This window comes from Nannobrachium achirus (assembly GCF_963921795.1).
Source record: "Nannobrachium achirus genome assembly, chromosome: 23".
In the NCBI taxonomy this organism is placed as follows: Eukaryota; Metazoa; Chordata; class Actinopteri; order Myctophiformes; family Myctophidae; genus Nannobrachium; species Nannobrachium achirus.
Window position 1 is genome coordinate 42,320,989 of NC_137830.1, and position 21,999 is coordinate 42,342,987.

The following is a 21,999-nucleotide window of genomic DNA, read 5'->3' on the forward strand; positions in this document are numbered from 1 at the left end:
CTTAATCGGTGCAACTTTGTGCGAATCCATGTTTTGTGTCTATTGCGAGGCTGCGAGCACAACCGACGGAGCAGGAGACGTAGAACTGATTTTTTCCCAGAGGGGAACACATTTGCAGGAACATCGCACTTTCAAAGACAATTTCCAGGATAATTCACAAGGCCGAGACCCGAACACCAAGCCCCACCTCCTAGAACACTATCGTGCCCAGGCTTCCCTCTTCGCAGATGAGTAAGCCCGGCTACGAGAGGTTAGGCCTAAACTGGAAACAAGCAGAAGAAGCAGTGTCGCTTTGTCCCTCCTGTATGTTTCCCCAATCACTAAATGCTAGAGAAGTGCAGTCTTGCCAGTCGCTGCGAGTTGGACTAAAAGATGGATATATCAAACAAACGTTTCAAAAAGTACGCAAAACTATGCTGCATCTAGGGTTTTATTGGGTAGGTCCTAAAATGATGTCCTTGAGCGCAGGGAATGACTTTGGGTTCAAACTGATTCCTGTTTGATCTTTCCGGCCAAAGTGTAGTCCTTTGAGGACTACAACATGACGTAGGCTGTTTCCATTTCCGACCGGGTTCAAACCTCGAAATTGGCTACTTCAAATGCTTTTGAAATCTTCAAAAATAGCCTACTAGCCCTTGAGAACTTGTAGATTGGCTACTTTCACTGTGCAATATGCTTCCGTAGTAGACATGCTGGCTTCTGTGGACTGAAAACAGTCATGGCAACTAGGAACTTTAATCCATGCACATAGACAAATATAAAAAGTGGCTCAGAATATTGCCAGGGGGCAAAAATAATGTAAAAAAATACCACCTCCTCCACTATGGATATTTTATGTTTAGGTTAAAAAAGAGAGAAACAGTGGTGTAAAGTAACCAAGTACATTTACTTTCTATCGATTACTCACCCCATGGAGACTCGAGGTTCAATAATTTGTTTTTGTCACATTCCGAAGCCAATAATTTGACGAGACTCTTTGTAGGCCCATTGATTCCGGATAGAGACCCAAATGCACTTGGTATATCCGGAATCAATGGGGTAAGTTTATTATAATCAAATTATTGGCTTAGGAATGCAACAAATTGAACAAAAACTAAAAAATATTATTGAACTCAAGTCTCCATGGGGTGAGTAGCGTGAAAAAAATAATACTACTTTTGGGGGTGAACTACTCCTTTAAGTAAAATTTTGAGGTTGTACTTTACTTCAGTATTTCCAATACTTTTACTTCTACTTCACATCATCTCGGATCCATATTGTACTTTTACTCCACTACACTTATTTATAAACTTTAGTTACTTTGTATATTGATTATTACAAAATATACATTAACCGCTTCAATCCTATATACATTTTGGCTATTTGAAAATAGCAGATCTACAAGCTCACAATGCGTTGCATCGCATCTACAAAAGATTTGTATACATTTGAAAACTTGAAATGGGACAACATTCTGCATAATGAGTTCTTTTACTTTTGGTACTTTAAGTACATTTTAATGGCAATACCTTTGTAGGCTAATTTTACTCAAGAACATTTTGAATTCTTGACTTTTACTTGTAACAGAGTATTTCTACATTGCAGTATTGATACTTGTGTAAAACATGCGAGCACTTTTGCCACCACAGTGACCACACTGGAGACAAATGCGAATACAACACGTTTATCGTTTTAAATAAAAAATGTCGTCCTAATAAGCAACACAGAGTAAAATTAACGTTGCAACAATGAATCATAGAAAGAGTGTGTCTTCAATCAATGTTCAAAAATTATGTTACCTGTGATATCGCCGCAGACAGTTCTCAACAATCGTTACACACAATCCACATTCACAACAAACAAACAACAAAGTAGTCTCTCCAGTCTCCACTCCAGTCTCCAGCAGGCAGCAGCTGCTGTTTTGAATTTTTAAATTGCCTGTGACCAGTGTGACGCTTCATGCTCTGTCCAATCAGAACAGTCCGTCATGCTGCCTGTGGTTGGTTTCCCAAACAGTGGGTCACGGACCATCCGTCAACAATTTTTTATGGGTCACGACTGGAGTAAAACTACAAATTAAAAAAAAAAACATTTTTTTTAAAAGAAACGTTTTAAATGTAAGTATTATGAATAATATTATACATGTATACAAACAAATCTAAAAAATGTCATAAATAAGTTAAATGTATACGATGACCCGCACCAGAGGCGTCAATTGGGTATGGCAAGCTATGGCAGCTGCCATACCTTGGCTACAGGGGGAAATAATAAAATGGACTGTAATCGTGCCTGTTGCTAAGGTATGGCAACATGACTGGTGTCTTGCACGCGCGCGAGGGCGCGCGTGCAAGACACCAGTCATGTTGCCATACCTTAGCTTTTTCTGAACTGACGCCGCTGACCCGCACTGTGCGAGCGCCCCTCACGTTACCAGCCAAATGGAACATTCCACGTCCCACCCGGAAGAAGCTTGAAAACATCTGAAACGCGCGGATCCCAGGCTCTCTCTCTCGGTTCAAGCAACATTCTGGCGAATATTTAGGTAATTAACACCGGTCAGTTTGTGTTTTGAATGGCGTTTAGCGTTCCTCGCTACGTTACAGTAGGTAGCTCCATTCGCGGAGTTTTGAAAGACTGAACAAGCCAATATAGCTCAGGCTAAAGTGGACTAGCTGTGTGTACTGTCTGTGTCCCTCTGTGTGTGAACCAGTGGTTGGAAAAACGTACTCATTTAACTCAGTCACATTTGTTACTACAAATAAAACTTATAAAGGTATCAATACTGCAATGTAGAAGTAATCTGTTTAGTGTTACAAGTAGAAGTCCGTAATTCTAAATGTATTTGAGTTAACTAGTTAAAGTATATACTGTATATACTGTACATACTGATTGTTTAGACTTACTGTTACCTGCCCCTTCCTTGTATATATTGTATATACTGTACTTACTGATTGTATAGACCTACTGTTTTCTTTTTTTCTTTACATATCTACTGCATAGTACTGTGTTCTATTTGTCTGTCATTCAATGTTATATGAGATACTTAAATGGTTTCCTGTTGAAATAAGCTTAGTCTTTTCATGGATCTCCTTTTAGTAGACCTTGTACCAGTGAACTGTACCGTCATGAATCTGTACATTTTCCTATGCAAACTTCTAATAAAGCCTTCAATCAATCAATCAAAAGTATGAAAGTATTGGCATCAAAATGTAGAAAGTAGCCTACTCATTATGCAGGAAGAATGTCCCATTTCAAGTTTTCAGATTTATACACATCTTTTGAAAATAGCAGATCTACAAGCTCACAATGCGTTGCATCGCTCGCAAGTGAGCTTGTAGATCTGCTATTTTCATAATAAAAATAATAATTAATGTATGTTTTGTAATAATCAATATTTAAAGCTGTACTGTGGAAGCTGCTCAACTAATGGTCAGTAGCGGTATTGCTTTTTTCGGCCGGAGTCGCCGCGGACCACCGTAACGGGGGTCCGCGGACCACCGCGGCCGTCACGAGCACCTCCGCCTCGCCGATACGCATCCGTAGAGCCGTCTCCTGTCATTTTTAGACCAGGATTGAGGGAGTAGCAAGCAAGATTCCTTCACCAATGTAAACACAGTTGCTGAGGGAAGCTACTTCCTTTAGAGACAGCAAGACTCGCTGTGATTGGCCGGTGGTGTATGATCTGCGCTGTGATTGGCCGGTAGTGTATCATGTGGGAGATGACATCATTTTGCCGGGAAATTCTCCCCCCCTCACAACTCATAGAAAACATATAAAGAGAAGGCTTCAGAAGCTGAAAATAACAGAGTGGGTGTTCTAAAACTTTAGCGATTTAACAGTTAGGACAATTTTAAGATTTGTTTTATAAAAAAAGTTACATGGTATAACTTTAAAGTAACTAGTAGTAACTACATTTTTCAAATAAGTGTAGTAGAAGTAAAAGTACAGAAAATGTAAAATACTCCAGTAAAGTAAAGTACCTCAAATTTGTTCTGTACTTGAGTAAATGTACTTAGTTACTTTCCACCACTGAACAACTATGATCATAACTGGTATGCTGCTTAGAGCTCAGCTGGGACAACTCTGATGTAAATAGTAAATACAGTCTGACAGACAGTGTGACAATATTAGCCTTACATTAAAATGTCTCCTACCAAGACTTCCGCGTTGTGACATTGCGGAAGTCTCGGTAGGAGATCTGTAAATGTAAGGCTATGACAATATAATCATGCAGTGTTTAGACATGTGACATGTAAGCCATCTCATTATAAATGTTGACCGTCCTGATATCGAGTCGCTCATGCTGGGATGGTGATGTCATTAGAATCTTCAAATGAAAAGTAATGATTCTGATGAGCGTCATAATTGGAGCCTGGTGATTGGAGCCTTGGCTTTAAGCCAATATCGTGCCCCTCTGGAGTTGCGAATAAATGAAAGTAATTGAATGCAACACGTTACAGCATTGAATTGCCAGTTGTAGTTAACTGAAGTTCTAGTACTTTCTACAGGATTCAAAAAGCTGACCTAAAGAAACAAAACTTAATACAGGTATGATGATATAATACTGTATATCATAACATAATATGTTATATTTATGTTATCTATCAGAGTATTCCTTGGGTATATTCATTCACAGAATGAGTTCAGGTAAAGGATAGACTATTTGCATGATGCACCCATTTTGGCCAAGAAAATCTGTCCAGTGCAACAGTGCGCCCTACATTTAGCATGTGTTTATTTGTGGGAAGGGTGCACCTAAATTACATGTATATGCTGGTGTGGCTAACCGGCTATATGAAAAAGTTAGGCACACCTCTGCAACCAACTAAAAAGTCAGCCTGGATCTCTGAAGATGATGTATTTTTACATAATTAACTTGCATTTTATTTACTTCTTTCTTCTTGAAAGAGACAATTTGTCAGTCAAGCTGCATCATCATTATTATTTTTTGTAAGTCCATCCAATATAAGGTACTCGCCCTCTTTCACTGTGAAGCAGGTGCAAGGTGAACAACCTGGCCTGAATACGGTGTTTACCAGGACACAGAATGCAGGAGGATTCAAGTCGCACTGCTACCTACACAGTGGCGTGTGACGACTACGTCCACGTGGCAGAATTCAGCCCCTTCGACTGTGGAAGCGCCGTCTCCCTCCTGGCTTATGGAGGGAATCACAACGTGGTTGTGGGCACCTGCCTCTTCCAGGTGAGTGACACAAGACACAGCTTCGTGCCCATGTTCTGCAGCCCCATTGGCCTGGCGTCCACCACGCCCCTCCCTTTTCATGAATACAAACCATGTGTTCCCCACAGGAGGAGGATATGGAGATAGAGGGGGTTGAATTTGTCATGCTTCGTGCTTTCCATCATGAATCGCGTGTTGACGCTCTCGCTTGGAGCCCTGAGTCACGATTGGACCGGATACCCACAGTCAGGTAAGGTGCTTGTACTGAATACTTGGGCATCTACCGTAATTGTAATAATTAATTATGTAAGTGGCAGTCTGTCATTTTAATGGGATTAAATATAATTCATTCTCCTCTTTAGAACCTGACATTCATGTCTCCTTTTTACACCACACAGTAATTATTGAGTTGAATGTTTTTACTGACCTGAACAAGGAGAACTTGGAGAGAAAGCATCTGTGCTTAGGGAATCTAGTCATCATCATCACAGCCTCGAGAGTGTCACTCTGCCGCCGCCAGAAAATGAGCAAAGTTATTTCAGGTGGCTTTGGACAGGAGGAAAGTAGCCTGACTGTTCGGGTTGTTAGAAAGCAAGGGTTTCCTGCTAATTGGAATGGCGAATGGGAAAGGCTGTGGTCCCATTGGAGGTGTTTCAGCTTGCCGTAATTGAAAAGGAAAGGCAGTGATACTTCCTGGCCCTCTGTGGTTAACTCTGCAGGGCCCTTGAGGCGGCCCTGTGACGTGCGCGCATGTTATTGCGCTGATGGCTGCCCACTCAGGTTCCATCCCTCCCATCGTTCTGCACGTAGCCGTGCCTTCCAGGAAAAGTACAATGTTCTCACGGGCGTGCCTGAAAGGCAGGGGCCTACATAGGGGGGGATAAAGCGGGGAGAGGAGGGGGCTTGAGCTGGGAGGCTGCCATGTTCTCCCTGGCCGGCATTTGGTGTCCAGTCAGCAACCTCCTGGACAGGACCAGTGTGAGCTGGATGTCTTTTTCCTATTAAGTGCACTCCTGACCTGCACCGTGTGTCCAGCATCAGCAAAGAAGAGGAAGACCCACCTGTTGTTTACAATGTTTTTTTGGTTAAATTTTTTTTTTCTGTTTTCTTCAGATAGAAATGTAGTGAAAGACCTGCAGCACATGGCTCTGGCCAGAATCAAACTGGAGATGTTGTAACTTGTAACCACTTACCACTTACAAGTTACAACAGCATACAAGTAACTTGTATGCTGGTGCATTATCCATTTACCCACCGGTCCATCTAACAATGTTCGATTAATTTAATTATTTTAATAAGTTATGGCGCATCAACACTAGTCAAAATTCTCAGGTCATTTCCTACCTTTTAAGGCAGGTCATGTTCTGTATCTGGGAAATTGGAACAAAACTCTCGCTCACTCTCAAAGCTAATAACCAGGGAACAAAGACTCCAGTTTCCTGTCATGATGATGAGCTGCAGACATGATCTGCTCTGTTGAAAATGAGTGGGAGATTTTGTGGACACACAAAACTTTGAAATCGTAAGTCATCATTCTATTAGTGCTTTAAGGTCCAAACTAGAAAGTGGCCTGATCCCATGATGGTGTATATATATATATATGTCACGGTTTGTTAGAGAAACAGTACGGTCGAGAAACGGAGCACTCGCCGTGAGGCACGGGGCGGAACAAGTGGTCGCCACAACAACGTCCTCCAGGCGGAGCCGCTCGATTGTCCACGACATTGCAAGCGGCGCGAAGGCCAGCGGACCTTGGTCCTGCTCTTCGCCCCCGAGCGCCGCGAAGAGCGGGCCAGGGCCGGCCGCGCGAGTTACGAAGCCGTGGTGAATGCAATCGTTGGCAAGCCCACTATAAACGCCCTGTCCAAGTGACTACAATGGAGCTAATGGCTAATGGCTAAACACTGCCGAGCTAGGCTAGTAAATAAAGAAAGAGAGTCGCAAACGAGTGACGTCAGCGCCTTCACTAGTGAATGGCTGTCGTCGCCATCTGGTGGTGATTGGTGTGTGGTGAACGACAAAACAAGCGCTCTTACAATGAACGTACTGAGTTACCCAAACATACTGTAACGTATATATATATTCCATCCTGGGTGCTTTTAAAGAAACACAATCCAGGCTTTTATTTTTCCACTTTGTTGGCTAATATGCAATGGAAGTGATAAGCCCTCTCAATATGGTTGATATACAACATCCCAGACCTTTGGAGCACCACACCTGAAATCCCTGTTAATAGTTTGAGACCTGTCGTATTATGCATGATTATGAAAGGTCACTGGAAAAATGCCTTTGGCAATGAACTTTGAAAAGAAAGTGTATGTGGGGGGAGTGTGGATGTGTTGCATGCTGTACTAGCTAATTGGTGGGTCTAGTAGGCTCATATAATCTAATCTACTGTACTAGTAATACCCTGTAGCATGTTAGGGTGTTTGTAGTGACATCATGCCAATTCCAGCTGTGACTGAAAACGTGTGAACCGCTGTCTGTTTATTCTGGTGATACGTGTGTGTTTTTCTTGTCATAAGTGAGTTAGTGTAATTGTGTGAATAATTGCAGGCGCTGGGTATATACTTCTCTGATTAGAGGGAAAGTCCTCCCCCTGGCTCTGCTCAGGTTCTGTGCAGAGAAATGCGTAAATGGCGTGAGGAATCTTGTTTTTCTCCATGTTTATCTTAGGGTGCAATTAGAATCTCCCTGGCAGAGATTCTATTGATCGTCATCCAAGTTTACCACACACACACAGAGACACAGGTCGTTGTCCATGTGTGTGTGTGTGTGTGTGTGTGTGTGTGTGTGTGTATGTATAAATAATAGGCATCATATATATGTCTGTCTGTCTGGGCAATATAGTCTCATTCTGTTTTGATGTTCTTGCTCTTGTTTATTTTTGTCTTTGTCTCTCTTCACCTCCCTTTCATTGTCTCTCTGTTTCCCATCTCTAGATTTTGCACTGCTGCTGCCGACAGAAACCTCCGCCTGTGGACTTCAGATCTTCAGGATAAGCATGAAGTCAAGGTAGTGGAACCACATCCTCCAGAGTTGCCCTTGTCTGCTGACATTAGATTAAGGATAATGTAGGTAGCCAAACAAGTAGAAAACCCTGGATAATACATACAATACAAACTATGCATACATTTTATCTCTAGTTGATTGTGTACTTGTGTTTGTTTACATGTTTTGTTTTTGTATGCTGTTGTCTAGGTGATGGAAGGACACACCAGCTACATTAATCAGCTGGTGTTTGAGCCCACGGAGGGGAAACAAATTGCTTCCGTCAGCGACGACCACACTTGCAGGTCCAAACCACTTTCTTCTCTTTTTTCCCCCTCCTCCTGTGTGTGTGTGTGTGTGTGTGTGTGTGTGTGTGTGTGTGTGTGTGTGTGTGTGTGTGTGTGTGTGTGTGTGTGTGTGTGTGTGTGTGTGTGTGTGTGTGTGTGTGTGTGTGTGTGTGTGTGTGTGCGTGTGCGCGCAGTGTGCGTGCGTGCATGCGTGTGTTCGTTCCTCTCCACTCTCGATTGTGAGTTCTGTTCTCTGTTAATGGTGCAGAAAGCCCTGACAGTGTTTCCACAGTGAAACCTGACGCTTAGCACAACACGCTCCGGTGTGACTGTGCGTAAGAACAGGGCCGCTTTGGAGCTTTTCTAGCTAATTGGTTGAATATGGAAATCCAATTAGCCAGCCAGAGATTTTCCTCTCCAAGGGGCAAACTCTTAACAAGGTCCCCAAATGTGTCTTTTCAATTAGCGGTCGGAGAGGAGGGGAAAAAGTGTGTCAGTAGCTGGGGTCACCCTAGGGACAACCCCTCCTCACATCAGTGGACTGAGTCACTGCAACAAACACCTGTTTTACATTACAAATCTCACCCCTCTTTCTTTTTTTCTTTCTTTCTTTTTTTTTTACAGTTACAAATCTAATTTTAAGGATTACTTAAATGAATTACCTCACTTAAGAACTGAATAAGAATAACTGACAGGAGAAGATGCTGAGCTCTGTCTACACATCTTGACTTCAGTGTGTTAATTTATCACATCACGTGTCTTCGATTTATGATGGCTGTCGCTTTCACAGTGGTTCGTGTGGCTGACCAATCGATCACTCACTGTCACAACCTGCTGGATGCCCTGTGTTGCCACAGTGCCGAGGCATCAGTCACAATGAGCAATGAGAGGCGATCAAGGCCGGAGCAGGGGACGAGGCTCTTCCACTAGCATCCGCACTTTTCTCACCCTCCCTCCGCCGTCCGGCCAGAGAAAACAGGAGTGTGCTCCATCTGCTGAAAGATTTAAATTCTGTCATGTTGAGAAAATATGGGACGCAGGAGGAAGAAAGGCGTAACGAGAGATAGATCAAGTTAACAGTAGAGGACCTTCCAGTTAGCCCACACAAACGGAGCCCCTGATATGAGAGGGAAAAGTGGACCCGCAGAAAAGGGGAAAGAGAGTGTGTGGGCAATGCATGCACGCATGCATGCACGAGTAGTCTTATGACCTCTACATCACTCCTTTTACTTTTGGCAGCTTGTTCAGCAATCATTTCAGTCTCCACTCTGCCAGCCATGGGACGTTAATGCAGTCAATTGTCAGTCTGCAGTTACAGTACGTGACTCAGCATTTAAACAGGCGCGCCCCCAACCTTGTCTCCTCTCAATTATCATCACTTTCTCAGCTGTAATTTGCCTTTGTTTTGTGTTATCACTCTGCAATTCTGTTATGTGACCTGCATGTGGGTTTGCATCGTTGTAGATGAAGTGGCATGTGCCACCTAGAGACCACACAGGGGAACTGCAGTTTTTTGAAGCGAGGGATATTTGGGGTTGACCGAGTTCATCTATGAACTCTGTAGTATCATGCACCTGCTGCTGCATTGTACAGACTGGTGACAAATGAAAGGAAAAACCAACAGAGAAGTGTCTTAGTAAGGTGTAACATTGACAGAAAAGTTTCCCTGTGCCTTGGCATAGATTGTACAGGTCTTGGTTATGGTATGGTACTCTTGATTATGGTATGGTACTAGGACTGTTTAATGCACCAGTCGAAAATCTCCCATGGGTGTACAACTCTGTGGAGATCTGTACTGTGAAGACCATAGCATTTATGATTCACATCATTGTCATGCTCTTTAAACCATTCAGTTACCACTCATGCCCTCTGGGTGGGTGCATTGCATTCTTGGAAGAGACCACTCACATCAGGATTAAAGTGTTTAATCATAGGGTAAAGCTGATCACTCAGAATAACTTCCTATTGATTTTTCAGTGACCCTCCCCTCTTAAGGGACAAGTGGACAAAACAAGGCCAGGAAAATGAATCCCCACAGCATAACAGAGCCCCCTTACTGACCGATTCTAGCATTCAGTCCTGTACTTCTCTTGGTGTTTGAAGGATGACTCATCTGACCATATCACTTTTCCCACATTTCTCTACACCTGTGGTTCTCAACTGGGTCGGGACCCCCAGGGGGGTCCCCAAATTATTTGGGGGGGTCCCCAGATGATTAACTTAATGTGAAACATTGTTTTCTCACTCAACAGTAAACAAACCAACATAAAGTTTAATGTACAGAGGGTATAGCCTATACACATTTCTAAGGTGACAATTCTTAATACCTTTAAAATGACAAATTAAACATTGGCCAAATTGTCAAATATTAGAGGCAGAAATTGTGGAAATAGCCGGTCTACGTGCTCACAACGCCTCGCGTATAGAGAACCGTGTTATACAAAATGTAATTTTTCCTTAAATGTCACATTTTTAACCCATTAAAACCGGGAAAGCATCTGTGTCATTTTCTACTTTGGCTATTCAAAAATAGCAGATATACAAGCTCATAGGGCGTCACTTCATGCCAGATGAGCTTGTAGTTCTGCTATTATTGGAAAATATTTGCTTTTGGTGGTCCCTGGAACACAAACATGTTGACATGCCGGTCAGCTGCCATATACATACTGTACATTATGGGGATCTTTGAGAACCACTGATGTAGGAACATAGGTTTTTCAGAAAACTGTATGGGTTTATAGAGTAGAGTTTGTAGAGTCGGCCTCAGGTTTATTCATTTTGGGGCTTTTATGCCTTTATTGATAGGACAGTAGACAGACAGGAAATGGGGAGAGAGATTGGGAGTGACACACAGCAAAGATGGCCGGGAACGGGACTTGAACCCACGACATGTCAGGCTGGCTTTGCAGCCTAGGGTGCCCGGACCACCACAACGGCGGCGGCCCGGGCCTGAACGTGTGTTTTTGACCACAAATTCCAGCCCTGGCTTTTACTGAATGTTGTTCCCCTTGGTGGAAATGCTGATAACACCCAGTTAATCGTTGTTCCACATCATTGAAACACGACCTCCTGCCATTTGTGCCCCAATAATGAACCCTCTTTCATAGTCATTTTACAGTAGATCTTTTTCTCTTTCCAACTTGATCCAAACTTGAGGTCAACTGTGCCTGCTCAGCATTTTAACACTTGCCACAGTCTGTGCATGATCAGATGTTAATTGCTTCATTTCATGCAGTACGCTTGTGAGGAAGCACCTGCATTCCTTATGTTTCTCCATACATTTGTATTAGAGATGTTACCGATCAATCGGCAATGGATCGGATCGGGCCGATCAAAGCGTGATCGGCGATAATCGGTGGTTTAGATCAAAAGGTAAATTCACCGATCCGATCGGATCGGTGCATCCGATCAACCAGCCGTTCAGTATGCCCAATTGAGGCCATTTTGGGGTATTGATTTCCACAGTGCTGAAGGAATAATTAGTTACTGCTATGATAATAAATACATAGTAATGCTAGTAAATAACTATACGGCAAATATATAAATGAATTCATGAGTGAATGAATGAATTAAAGTTAAAACATTAACATTTAGAAAATATAAATAATAACTTGATCGAATCGGTGATTGAGCGGTATCGGGTGATCAAACTTTTGTGATCGGTGCTCGCTGATCGGTTCCAAAAAACCTGATCGGACCATCCCTAATTTGTATAGATACTTTATTATGTACAGTACTGTACATTTGTGTTAATCACTTTTTTTGCTAGAGAAGGGAAAGGGAGTATTTTCTGGTCGTGGGAGAAAAAAAAATCTAATTTTACAGCTTCACCCAGCTGATGGCTGGTCACATGGCTTTGATGAGCACACAAGGTGGGCGGGAGTCTGGGGCTGTTGGCTAGGCCGTCCAATATGTAAAGTATTGCATGTTTCCTGTTTTTGTAAGGTTTGGGAGGGGAAACTAGTCCCACTCAAAACAAGCCGGATGTTGTCTTCAATTCCTCATAACTGACCTTTCTTATGCTCGGCTGCCACAAACCAAGCCTGCTCCCTTTTTTTTCTCCCCATTATAATCCATTCCACACAAGTGTGAGGGTTTTCTATCACTGGCCCTCAGTAAGGGCAACAAGCCAGCCCAATAAAAATGACAAATCTCTTTGATAATTATTTCAACAGTGCAAATGTCTGGGTTTTAAAGATAATGTTATTGCTTGGAGAAGGAAAAAACTTGAATGGCTTAAAAAGATGGATGCTGATGTGGTCGTGATGGGTGGGACAATGTGCGCCTGAACCTGGGCTGCTCTGTGAGGCACCGGAGTGGGATTTTATTGTTTTTCTCATTCAGTTCTCAGTGTCCAGAGAGTCACAGTGATTATTTACCCTGCTATACTATAAATCAGATCGGGCGGTGGTAACAGTGTTCCTATTTCCTTCATTTTCAGGGAAAACATTGACAAACCATAATTCTCCAGCCGTTCCGTTTTTTCCTCACTTGGATATTAAAATGCAGGACTTCAAATGCTTGCCTCTCCTTTCACCTCTGTTGTGCATGGAAGCAGAGTGTTTTTGCTTGACGTAGTGTTGTGCAATTACGCAGTGCTTTATCAGAGGCAGTTGCTCATGTTTTTCGTGTCTCATGCCTTTAACCTCATTCGGCAAAGGTTATGTTTTGCTGGGGAGATGCTCCTCTCCATTTGAAGGGCAGAGTGGTTGACCACAGTTTGGCCGGCGGTGGCGTAGCGTGCGATTGAACTCGGCTTGGCTATTGGTCTGAAAGTAGAGGGGTTTAGTCTTTGTTTGCCTGGTGTGGTCTGAGGGTTCTTTCAACCTCACTCACGCTCCACAGAGGAGGCTCTGGCCGGGTCTGCACACAGGCAGGAGGAACGAAGAACGCGGGGAGAGTTTTGACAGGGTTCTATCTGCTGCTGGGGAGACGAGGCAGGAAAAGTCTAATATTTACTGAGGTCTTCATCTGAGACGGGGCATATCCTTCTCCCCCATGCCGCATCTCTGGGGACATTCATCTCTCCAACAACATACTTGACATTTAGATGATCTTTCTTTGGAGCTGCTTTTGGACTTTATTAGATGTCTCCTGCGTGACCTCATCAGTCAGCGCCTTCCCATGCTTCATAATCAGTTGTTTGTTTTTTTTATTCCCAGAAACACTTGCAGCCTCCCAAGCCGCTCTCCCATCCCCACCTTTCCTCCATTCCTCTGGGATTGTTGAGGTTGTGTTTAAGGAGGTATTTGAGTTCAGATGTGGTTAACCATAGATCTTGGTCTCAGGAGCCACAGCTCTCTCCATCCAAGTGATTTATTACATCTGCATGCATGTTTGCACTGTTTCTCAGCTGCTTTTACTATCATAGTAATTTTCGGCTGTAGAGTTTGACCATAATTTTTGAAGAAATGATTACATTGAAAAACATATCGCTCTTTTAAGTGTCCAGCAAATGACCCCCTTGCACAAAGCTTGCGTTTGTACTGTAGAGCTTTGATGTCAATTGGCTTCAGCAGCGCTCCCGGAACCCCTCAATTTCATTTGCATAAAGCAAGGTTCTTCTTTGCCCCTCTTGCCTTGCAGACGTGCATTCTGACGACCCTTGCTGTCCTCCGCAGACAGTGAATGGCAGCGGGCCGCCCACAGCGAAACATTTGCTGTAATGTGAGTGAAGCGTAGCGCCTGACTCAGACTAGGGTGATGTTTCCCCTCCACTGACTCCGCTATCATTGCTCACTGTAATGTGAGGCTGGCGTTTTCACTGTAACAAGAGTCCAGGGTAAGCCTGTCTGTCTTCACAGCTCAGGGCCCAGATTAGCGGCAAAAGCCCTTTTCCCTGGAAGAGAAAGAAGGTTCTGCACATCACTTGCTCACAACTGGCAGAGGACAGACAAATGATGAACTCTGAATAGAAAAGGCACTTGATGTCTTGTGCAACAAATCCCGTTGACGTTTTGGGTTGTGTGTAAAGGACATTTCTAGTTGAAATGGTGAGCTACAGCCCTGTGCAGGAGAATTCTTGCATCGTATAGGAATCTCACTATTAAATGTCTTTATTCCTGCTGATGTTTAGCAGAGAGTTGTGTATGGGGTCTGTCTCAAGTCTTCCTTGTGTCTTGTTCTGACACACCTCCAAAGCTGCCTCAGTCCAAATATTGTTCAGTTCTGTTAAAACCAAAGGTTGTGTATGTTGTTGGCTGAAGCAGCCTGTCACTTTGCCAGCCTGAGAACTGATCAAACATCTTGTCAGTATAAAAGGGCCGATCGGGCCTGCGGTCCAGCCCGCGATCAGAGAGCCGCATGAACGGTCTGTGATGGGCCGGCCCGAGAGGGGTCGTGACACTCGCCTCGCCGCCAGGTTACCCTGCAACGGTCGAGGCAGCACTCGGACAAGGGAATCGCGCCCGACTCCGCTCCTCGTCGATATACAAACTGATCTGGCGGACTCTCTGAATTTGTTTCCATAAGAACCACTCGTCATATTACTTGCAACACTTGAGCTTAGAAGGAAACTCTAAAACCTTAGATATTGTGAAAATATACCTGTGAAGTTGGGTTTATATGGATTTTCCCACTTATGTCAACTTAAGAGCAAACTAGAACCTACAACGCTCCTGTCACTTGTCACACGTTTCTATGTTGGACAGTTTATTTATTTATCTCAGCCTGTATGTACTGCACCTACCACAGTCTCCTTTTGCATTTATTTTCATTTATCTTAGTAAAAAAAGGGCATGTTTTCATCTTCGGATGCTAAGTGGTTCATATCTCATTTCAATTCATACATCTCTTACAGGATTTGGGACCTGGATGGCAATAACACAACCACAGATCTCAGACTTAGTTCCCCTGGCATCAGCGTGTGCTGGCATCCACAGGAGGTCTTCAAGGTAGAAGTCCCACCACATGCACAGAGAATTCCAGGCTCATATCCTGTTTGTGGTCAAAATCTTCACAGAAGTATACATGAAATAAGAGAATATTGTGAATATTCCCATGGAAACAGAACATACACAGACCACAAAAAGCCACAGTGAATAGGATAAAGTCTTTGCATTCTTTAGTGTCACACAACTATTTGTAAACTGTTACAAACTGTCTAAACCAGGATGCGCAAGTGTGCCAAATAATATTGGCACACGTTGCTAATAATATTAGCAACGTCAAACAATGTCACACTGTCAATCTGCTGGCCCATTTAGAACGGGTACACATTATTTAGTATCATTATTTAACGATTTAACTATTGAAAAATAGCAGATATACAAGCTTGTAGATCTGCTATTTTTGAAAAATCTTGAAAATTATAATTTTGACCCAATTCTATAAGTGTCTTTTGAATCGTTCTAAGGTTTTTTGAAAAACCTATGTTTCTATGTCAGCAATCTGACTAGCCATCGTCAAAGAAAAGATCCTTTTCACTTAACAGTTAACAGCTCAGTTAGTCTGTTATTGAGAGACTACTATGTCAGTGGTTCTCAAACCTTTTCATGTGAAGGACCCCTGTAAAAAATATTCATATCTCAAAATATTATAGTTCCAAGGACCACCCAGAAGCAAAATTTGAGTTACAAACGTTCGCTCTAAAAATACGTATATTCAAAGATTTGCACACATTTTCACGACTTTTTTAAAAATAGCAGATCTTTCACTGGTTAAAGCGTTCAATAATTCTAGGCCTAAATGGGTTAAATTACATCACTGCACTGATACCATAAAACTCTGTCTTCTCCAGCTAATGGTGGCGGAGAAAAAGGGAACGATTCGGTTCTATGACCTGGTTACCCAACAGGCTATTCTGTCTCTGGACTGTGGCCAGTCACCACTGATGTCAGCAGACTGGTGCCTCACCAATACCATCAAGGTTGGCGCTGTGGTGGGGAGTGATTGGCTCATCTGGGACATTACCCGCTCCAGGTAAATGGGAGATTTTGGCTCTGTTCCATTGCTGCTAGTTATTTAATTTGTATTTATTTATTTATTATTCTTTTAACCCAGTGGTCAGCAACTAAGTTTGGCCTCGGGCCAATTTCTTTCTAAGTCATTAATTAGGTGGGCAAGAACACAATAGAAGGCTAATTTTAGATCTGGAACTTTGACAGACGTCTTTGCACACAGGTCTTTGCACACTGCTGCGTTTTTCGGGCCGAATATCGGAGTGCGTGAATAAAAAAAATCAACCTCACGTTATGTCAATCACGTTTGCACACTGCCGCCCGTTTCGTATTTATTTTCGGACCAGGGTTGATTTTTTCCGATTTTCGCAGCTGTTGCACTGAGTCCCTTGCTCTCTCTCTCTTTCCTCTCTCTCTCCATGGATTTGGGATTTCCAAAACGCAACGAACACACGCAGTGCAGTGTGCAACCACCTTTGCACAATAATCAATATATCAATTGCTATTTGCTATAAAAGTTAATATAGAAAGATGTGTGTATTTTAACTGCATACTGATAGAACTGTGTGTAATGAAATGTCACGGGTACACACAGACATATTTTTTTGGAGGACACATCCTTGAATTGAGGACCTTTTTGGTAAAGTGAAAGAAAAGACAAGACAGGCGTACTCCCTTTTGTACAGAGATAAACTAGCTCTTTCATTGAATAGGAGGCCCTCAAGGTCTCTCTTAGATATGGAAGGAAACTTTATGAAACACAAGCCTGTGAAGGACTCCTAACATGGTTAAAAACACGCTTAAGGTGGGGGTAGATGCTCTATTTTGACATTATTGTAGATTGCTTCTCAACTTTAATTAAATACAGTTTTTGGTATACAAATTTAGGTCACAGACCCTCATAACTATGAGAGTGTACAAATGGAACCAAGTGGACCGTTTTAAGAGGCCCCTGGAAGCCCCTCAAGGAACCCTGGGGGTCCCTGACCCCCACTTCAAGAATCACTAGCCTATATGTGGGACTTTCAGATATTGTAAATTATTTACAAAACCATTGGTTTGGATGGCATCACTAGCGGGACAATGTTTGCTCACATTCCTCTTATTGCCTAACACGGTTTTAACTTGAGCCCTTTATACTTCATTGTATGCAAACAAGACAAACTGCTGATCTACAACCTGTGAACTTGCAAATCGGCTATTTTCAGTATTTTTGGACATTTGTTTAAAAATGATAATTATCCACAAGTTTCCAACGTCCCATTGCGCAGAAGGTGGGCGGCAGTTAATGTGGTTAATTCTTTCTTTTGATCCTCTGCAGTTACCCGCAAGAAAAAAGACCAGCTCACATAGACAAAGCACGACTGTTCAAGTAAGAAAACGTGGTCATCCTATGTATTTTTCCCTTTTCACAGCCATCCCTTCTCTGTATCGATGACGTAAATGATTATGCACTGTAAAGCAATGACAACTGCAGTTGAATGGATTTCATTGTTTATTTCAGATGGTCTCGAGCCAATGAGAACATCTTTTGCACTACGGGATGTGCAGGAAAGATCAATAGCCAGTTACTCATCCACCATCTTGGACACCCACAGGTCTGTTCAATGCCTGTATTTAGTGCAGGGGTTCCCAAACTGTTTTGTCTCGGGGCACCCCATAACATATTTTTTTTTAAATCCGAGGCACCCCTACATAATAATTTTCACTCCCAGCACCTCGTCGTTGTTGGATGAAAACCTTGTATGTCCAAAACCGTTTTGTTTTTATCATCTATAAAATGTACTAAACTAGTGAAAACAGCAGATCTACAAGCACACAACGCCTCGCATCATCGGCTGTTTTCACTAGTTTTGTGTGACAGTTTTGTATGATGAAGCAGGGCTTTGCTTTACCAAAAGATGTACACATTTGAAACTTGGAGATACGAGGTTTCTGCCCGACAGTGACGATATTTTAGTGATTGTGTTGCTAGGAAATGTTGAGATAATAGCCATTTTGGTTAGAACTGACTGAAAATAACTTTGTACTTCAAGTTTAAAATGATACTAAATATTTTTTCAAGTGTCCAGATAAATTCCAAATATTATCAAATGATCTCGCAGCACCCCTGGACTGCCGTCGCGGCACCCCAGGGTGCCCTGTCACCCACTTTGAAAACCCCTGCTTTAGTGGCATGGCATCAGCACCGGGTACTTTTCGTGTTCATGTAACGTGCTGTTTGAATCTCATGACATTTCCTCATTTCTCATTACAGCCCGTGATGATTGGATCAGCCAGAGTAGGGGCGGGATTAAGCTGGCACAGAACACTACCACTATGTGTGATTGGAGGTGACCGCAAGCTTTCTTTTTGGATGACTGAGATGTAACGTTTAATGGCACATACCTGTACTAACAATGCAAAAACATTAAGACACATATGGTCCGCTATTTCTATTCTGGTAGATTTTCAATAAAGTATTTTTTGTTTTGTGAGTATACTGTGAGTTTGTGTGGATTTTATCAATTTAATCCTCATGTACCTGTTTTATCAGCTGTCTTCCCCGAAAATAGCCGATCTACAAGATCGCAACGCGCTACGATCTTCAAGATTACAAGCTTGCAGATGTCAAATGTCCACCCTATATATAATGCTTGACTGCCACTTCAGGTCAGATTGGGATAGAGACTGCCACTTCAGGTCAGATTGGGATAGAGGCCAGGCAGGCGCTGCTCTGGTTTCTGTGAGCCGCCTGCTTTTCTTTCTCTGAAGTGTTGCTTGTATCAGTAGTCTGTTTGTGATGTCCTGCCAAGAAGCCTAGGGTGAGCTGTACTAAACAGGAATGTGCGAGCCCAGCACACCACCACTCTGGTCAACATGATCATAACCGCACCGGTGCGTTCACTCGCTTGCTCTCTGTCTGTCTCTCCTCTCTGCTTCTCACTATGCACAACAGGTGTCAGGTACTGAAAACAGTTAGCTTCAGTTACACCTGCGTGCAGAGCACGGAACAGTCAAGATCAGGAATTCCAGAAAGGTACTCGGAGAGCCCCAGTCTGGCACCGAGCCTAGCTATTGGATAAACCCTGAAGACGAGCAGGAAACAGGAGGTGATGAAAGGGCCTAAGAAGTGTGATCGGAGGAAAAGCTTGGGGAAGGGAGGGGGAGGTGGCTGGCACCAATTGCCTGGCAGGGCAGATGAAGGGGTTAGTCTTTTCAGAGAATAAGGATGCAGTAAGAAGAAGAGATGCGCATCGCGTGACAGCGGGTGTGACTAATTGTCAGGGGTTCATAGACGGAACATGGAAGATGAGTAGCTTTGTGCCAGAAGCTGGTAATACCCAGTGGCAGAACATCACGGACTCGTTGCACTGTCATAGGATACTATGCGTGAGAAATCCACCCTATCCACTACACGGCATTTATGCACCCAGTAAACTACAGAGGACACATATTTAATTAACTTGATCATGAATCATACTGGGCGACAGCCGATCACATATTTCCACACATCCCTAACTTCCTACCGTGTATGTGTGTGTGTGTGTGTGTGTGTGTGTGTGTGAGAGTGAGAGATGGGGTGGAAAGGTCACGTCTGTGCTTTTGATATACCGATCTGATCATTCATATTTATTGTTGGTGCGGTGGGCATATGTTTTATACAGACTGACATACATTTTCCCTTTCTGAAAGGTAGACTGTCTGATATGTTTGATATAATACTACTAGTGTACTGTATATCACAATTTAATTTAAAAAAAAAAAGCATTTTAACCACATTATCCCTGGGATTTATATTTTGTCAATTTTCTTAAATGGCATGGGAGCTAAGTTCTATATAGAACAAATAGCAAAAAGAGCTTTTCGCTAATAGCTATTAGTTCTATGACAAAGTATATGGGGTCAAGTCAAATCAAACCTTGGTTAGCAGTATCTTGTGGTGTAACCGAACCTTTTATTGTACCCCATTAATGCATGTGAGAACTGAATCGGTGGGTTTTATTTGGTGCAGTGATCTGCACCAGAAATTGGGTTCAGGTAGGCTATAAGGCGCTCTCTCAAGCCTGTTCGTCAACCTGTATGTTTCTTGGACAAGACACGTAAACCACCATCCACAATCAAAACATGCTACTGCTTTCTAGTGCTCTCTTGTTTTAAAGCTTCACAGTGGTCTCCACTACATTTGTTATTAGGAATAAGTGGTTTTGGAGCTTCGGCATGAGACACAGACATCAGTGCAAGAAGTTTCAGTTTTCTTCTGTACCCTCCAACTGAACATATTGTAAAAGGGTATTATAACTTTCTTTCATTTTCTTTAAAGAGAGATTTACTTTCTCAGAAAGGTGAGTCAGGACTCTGAACAAGACTAGTGGTTTTGTGATTCAAAATGACTCAAGGCCGCCATCTGATGGTTTGTAAGTGGAATAACAGTCATCCTGTATTTGGCAATCCACCCTTGGAGGACTTTCTTCATGTTTTTCTTTTTGTAATTATATTTTTGGGGGCTTTTTCTGCCTTTTATTGATAGTACACAGTAGAGCGAGATGTGGAGTGACACGTCACACAGCAAAGATTGTTGGGCTCGGGAATCGAACCCACGGCTCGCTGTCAGGCCTCATTAGATCCAATATGGCCACTAGGCCCGCGGGCACCCCGTTTCTTCACCTTTAACCCTGTTCAGGAAACGACTGGCCAAGCGGCATGTCGTTGAGCATGTCATCATAAACAAATATTGCTCCTTTTTTTCTTTGTGACAGTCAAATTAAAGTCCTTATCAAAAAAACAAGACAAAGAAATTAAGAATTAAAATGTCAAATAACTTCAATAAACAGACTGGATTGTGGCAGGATTTGAACCTCAATCCAACAAAGAAAAAGTAATACATTGATTGGATTGTGACAGGTCATACCACCCTCTTCATCACCCCTTCTATCACACCTTAGTACTTGACCATGATTTCTCGTCCAAATGTTATGGCCACCGGCCTTCATGTTACCTCTTATGTAACCTGAATGAAGCCATTGTTCTTTGCGTAAAGTTTGATCTAGTGGAGATGTGATAACGGAGTGAAATGGATCAAAGGGAGATTCAGACAGTCTACTACAATCCTTACCGGTTCCTCCTAATCTCCTGGCCAATTCCCCCACTGCCCTGCCAGCTAAGCTTGGGCTTCAAGAAAAGGAAAGGAAATAAAAAACTAATGAGGAGAATGATAGGAGTAGAAACAAAAAAAGAGAGATTAAAGTGCTTTGAGGCTGGGCTTTGATCTAATCTTGTGCCTGGTTTGTTGTGTTGTTTTCCCAGAATGAAGTGATTAGGTTGATCTTTGATGAGTACAAAGAGGCATTATCATTCACTGAATATGAGCAGAGTTTTGCTGATAATCTCAGTGTGCAATAATAGTTGACATAAAAACATTTGTGGTTAATCTATACTTTACCAGCACCTACTGTATAGAGTGTGGATAACATATTTGTGTGGGCTAACCCAGCCAGGAATGACTGATGCCCTGGATGTAGATTTCCATTTTCCAGTGCTTTTTTTCAGTTTTTTGGTTTGGTTTGATTAAATTAATAAATGCGCTCTGTAATAAACAAAGTTATATGAAATTATGTTTTCTTTAAAGGAGTAGTTCACCCCCCAAATGTATTTTTTTCTATTGATTACTCACTCCTTGAGT

General features: G+C 42.6%; 1 protein-coding gene across 1 annotated transcript; it reads left to right on the forward strand.

The window, feature by feature from the left end:
- The first annotated feature begins 2,443 nt into the window (after window positions 1-2,443).
- nup37 (nucleoporin 37) lies at window positions 2,444-18,759 on the forward strand. The gene is made up of 10 exons (XM_080754168.1): window positions 2,444-2,521; window positions 4,975-5,182; window positions 5,290-5,411; window positions 8,104-8,176; window positions 8,363-8,457; window positions 15,239-15,332; window positions 16,178-16,359; window positions 17,659-17,709; window positions 17,842-17,935; window positions 18,595-18,759. The coding sequence occupies exons 2-10, from the start codon at window positions 5,027-5,029 to the stop codon at window positions 18,706-18,708; spliced, it is 981 nt and encodes a 326-aa protein (XP_080610294.1). The 5' UTR covers window positions 2,444-2,521; window positions 4,975-5,026; the 3' UTR covers window positions 18,709-18,759.
- The last annotated feature ends 3,240 nt before the right edge of the window (window positions 18,760-21,999 follow it).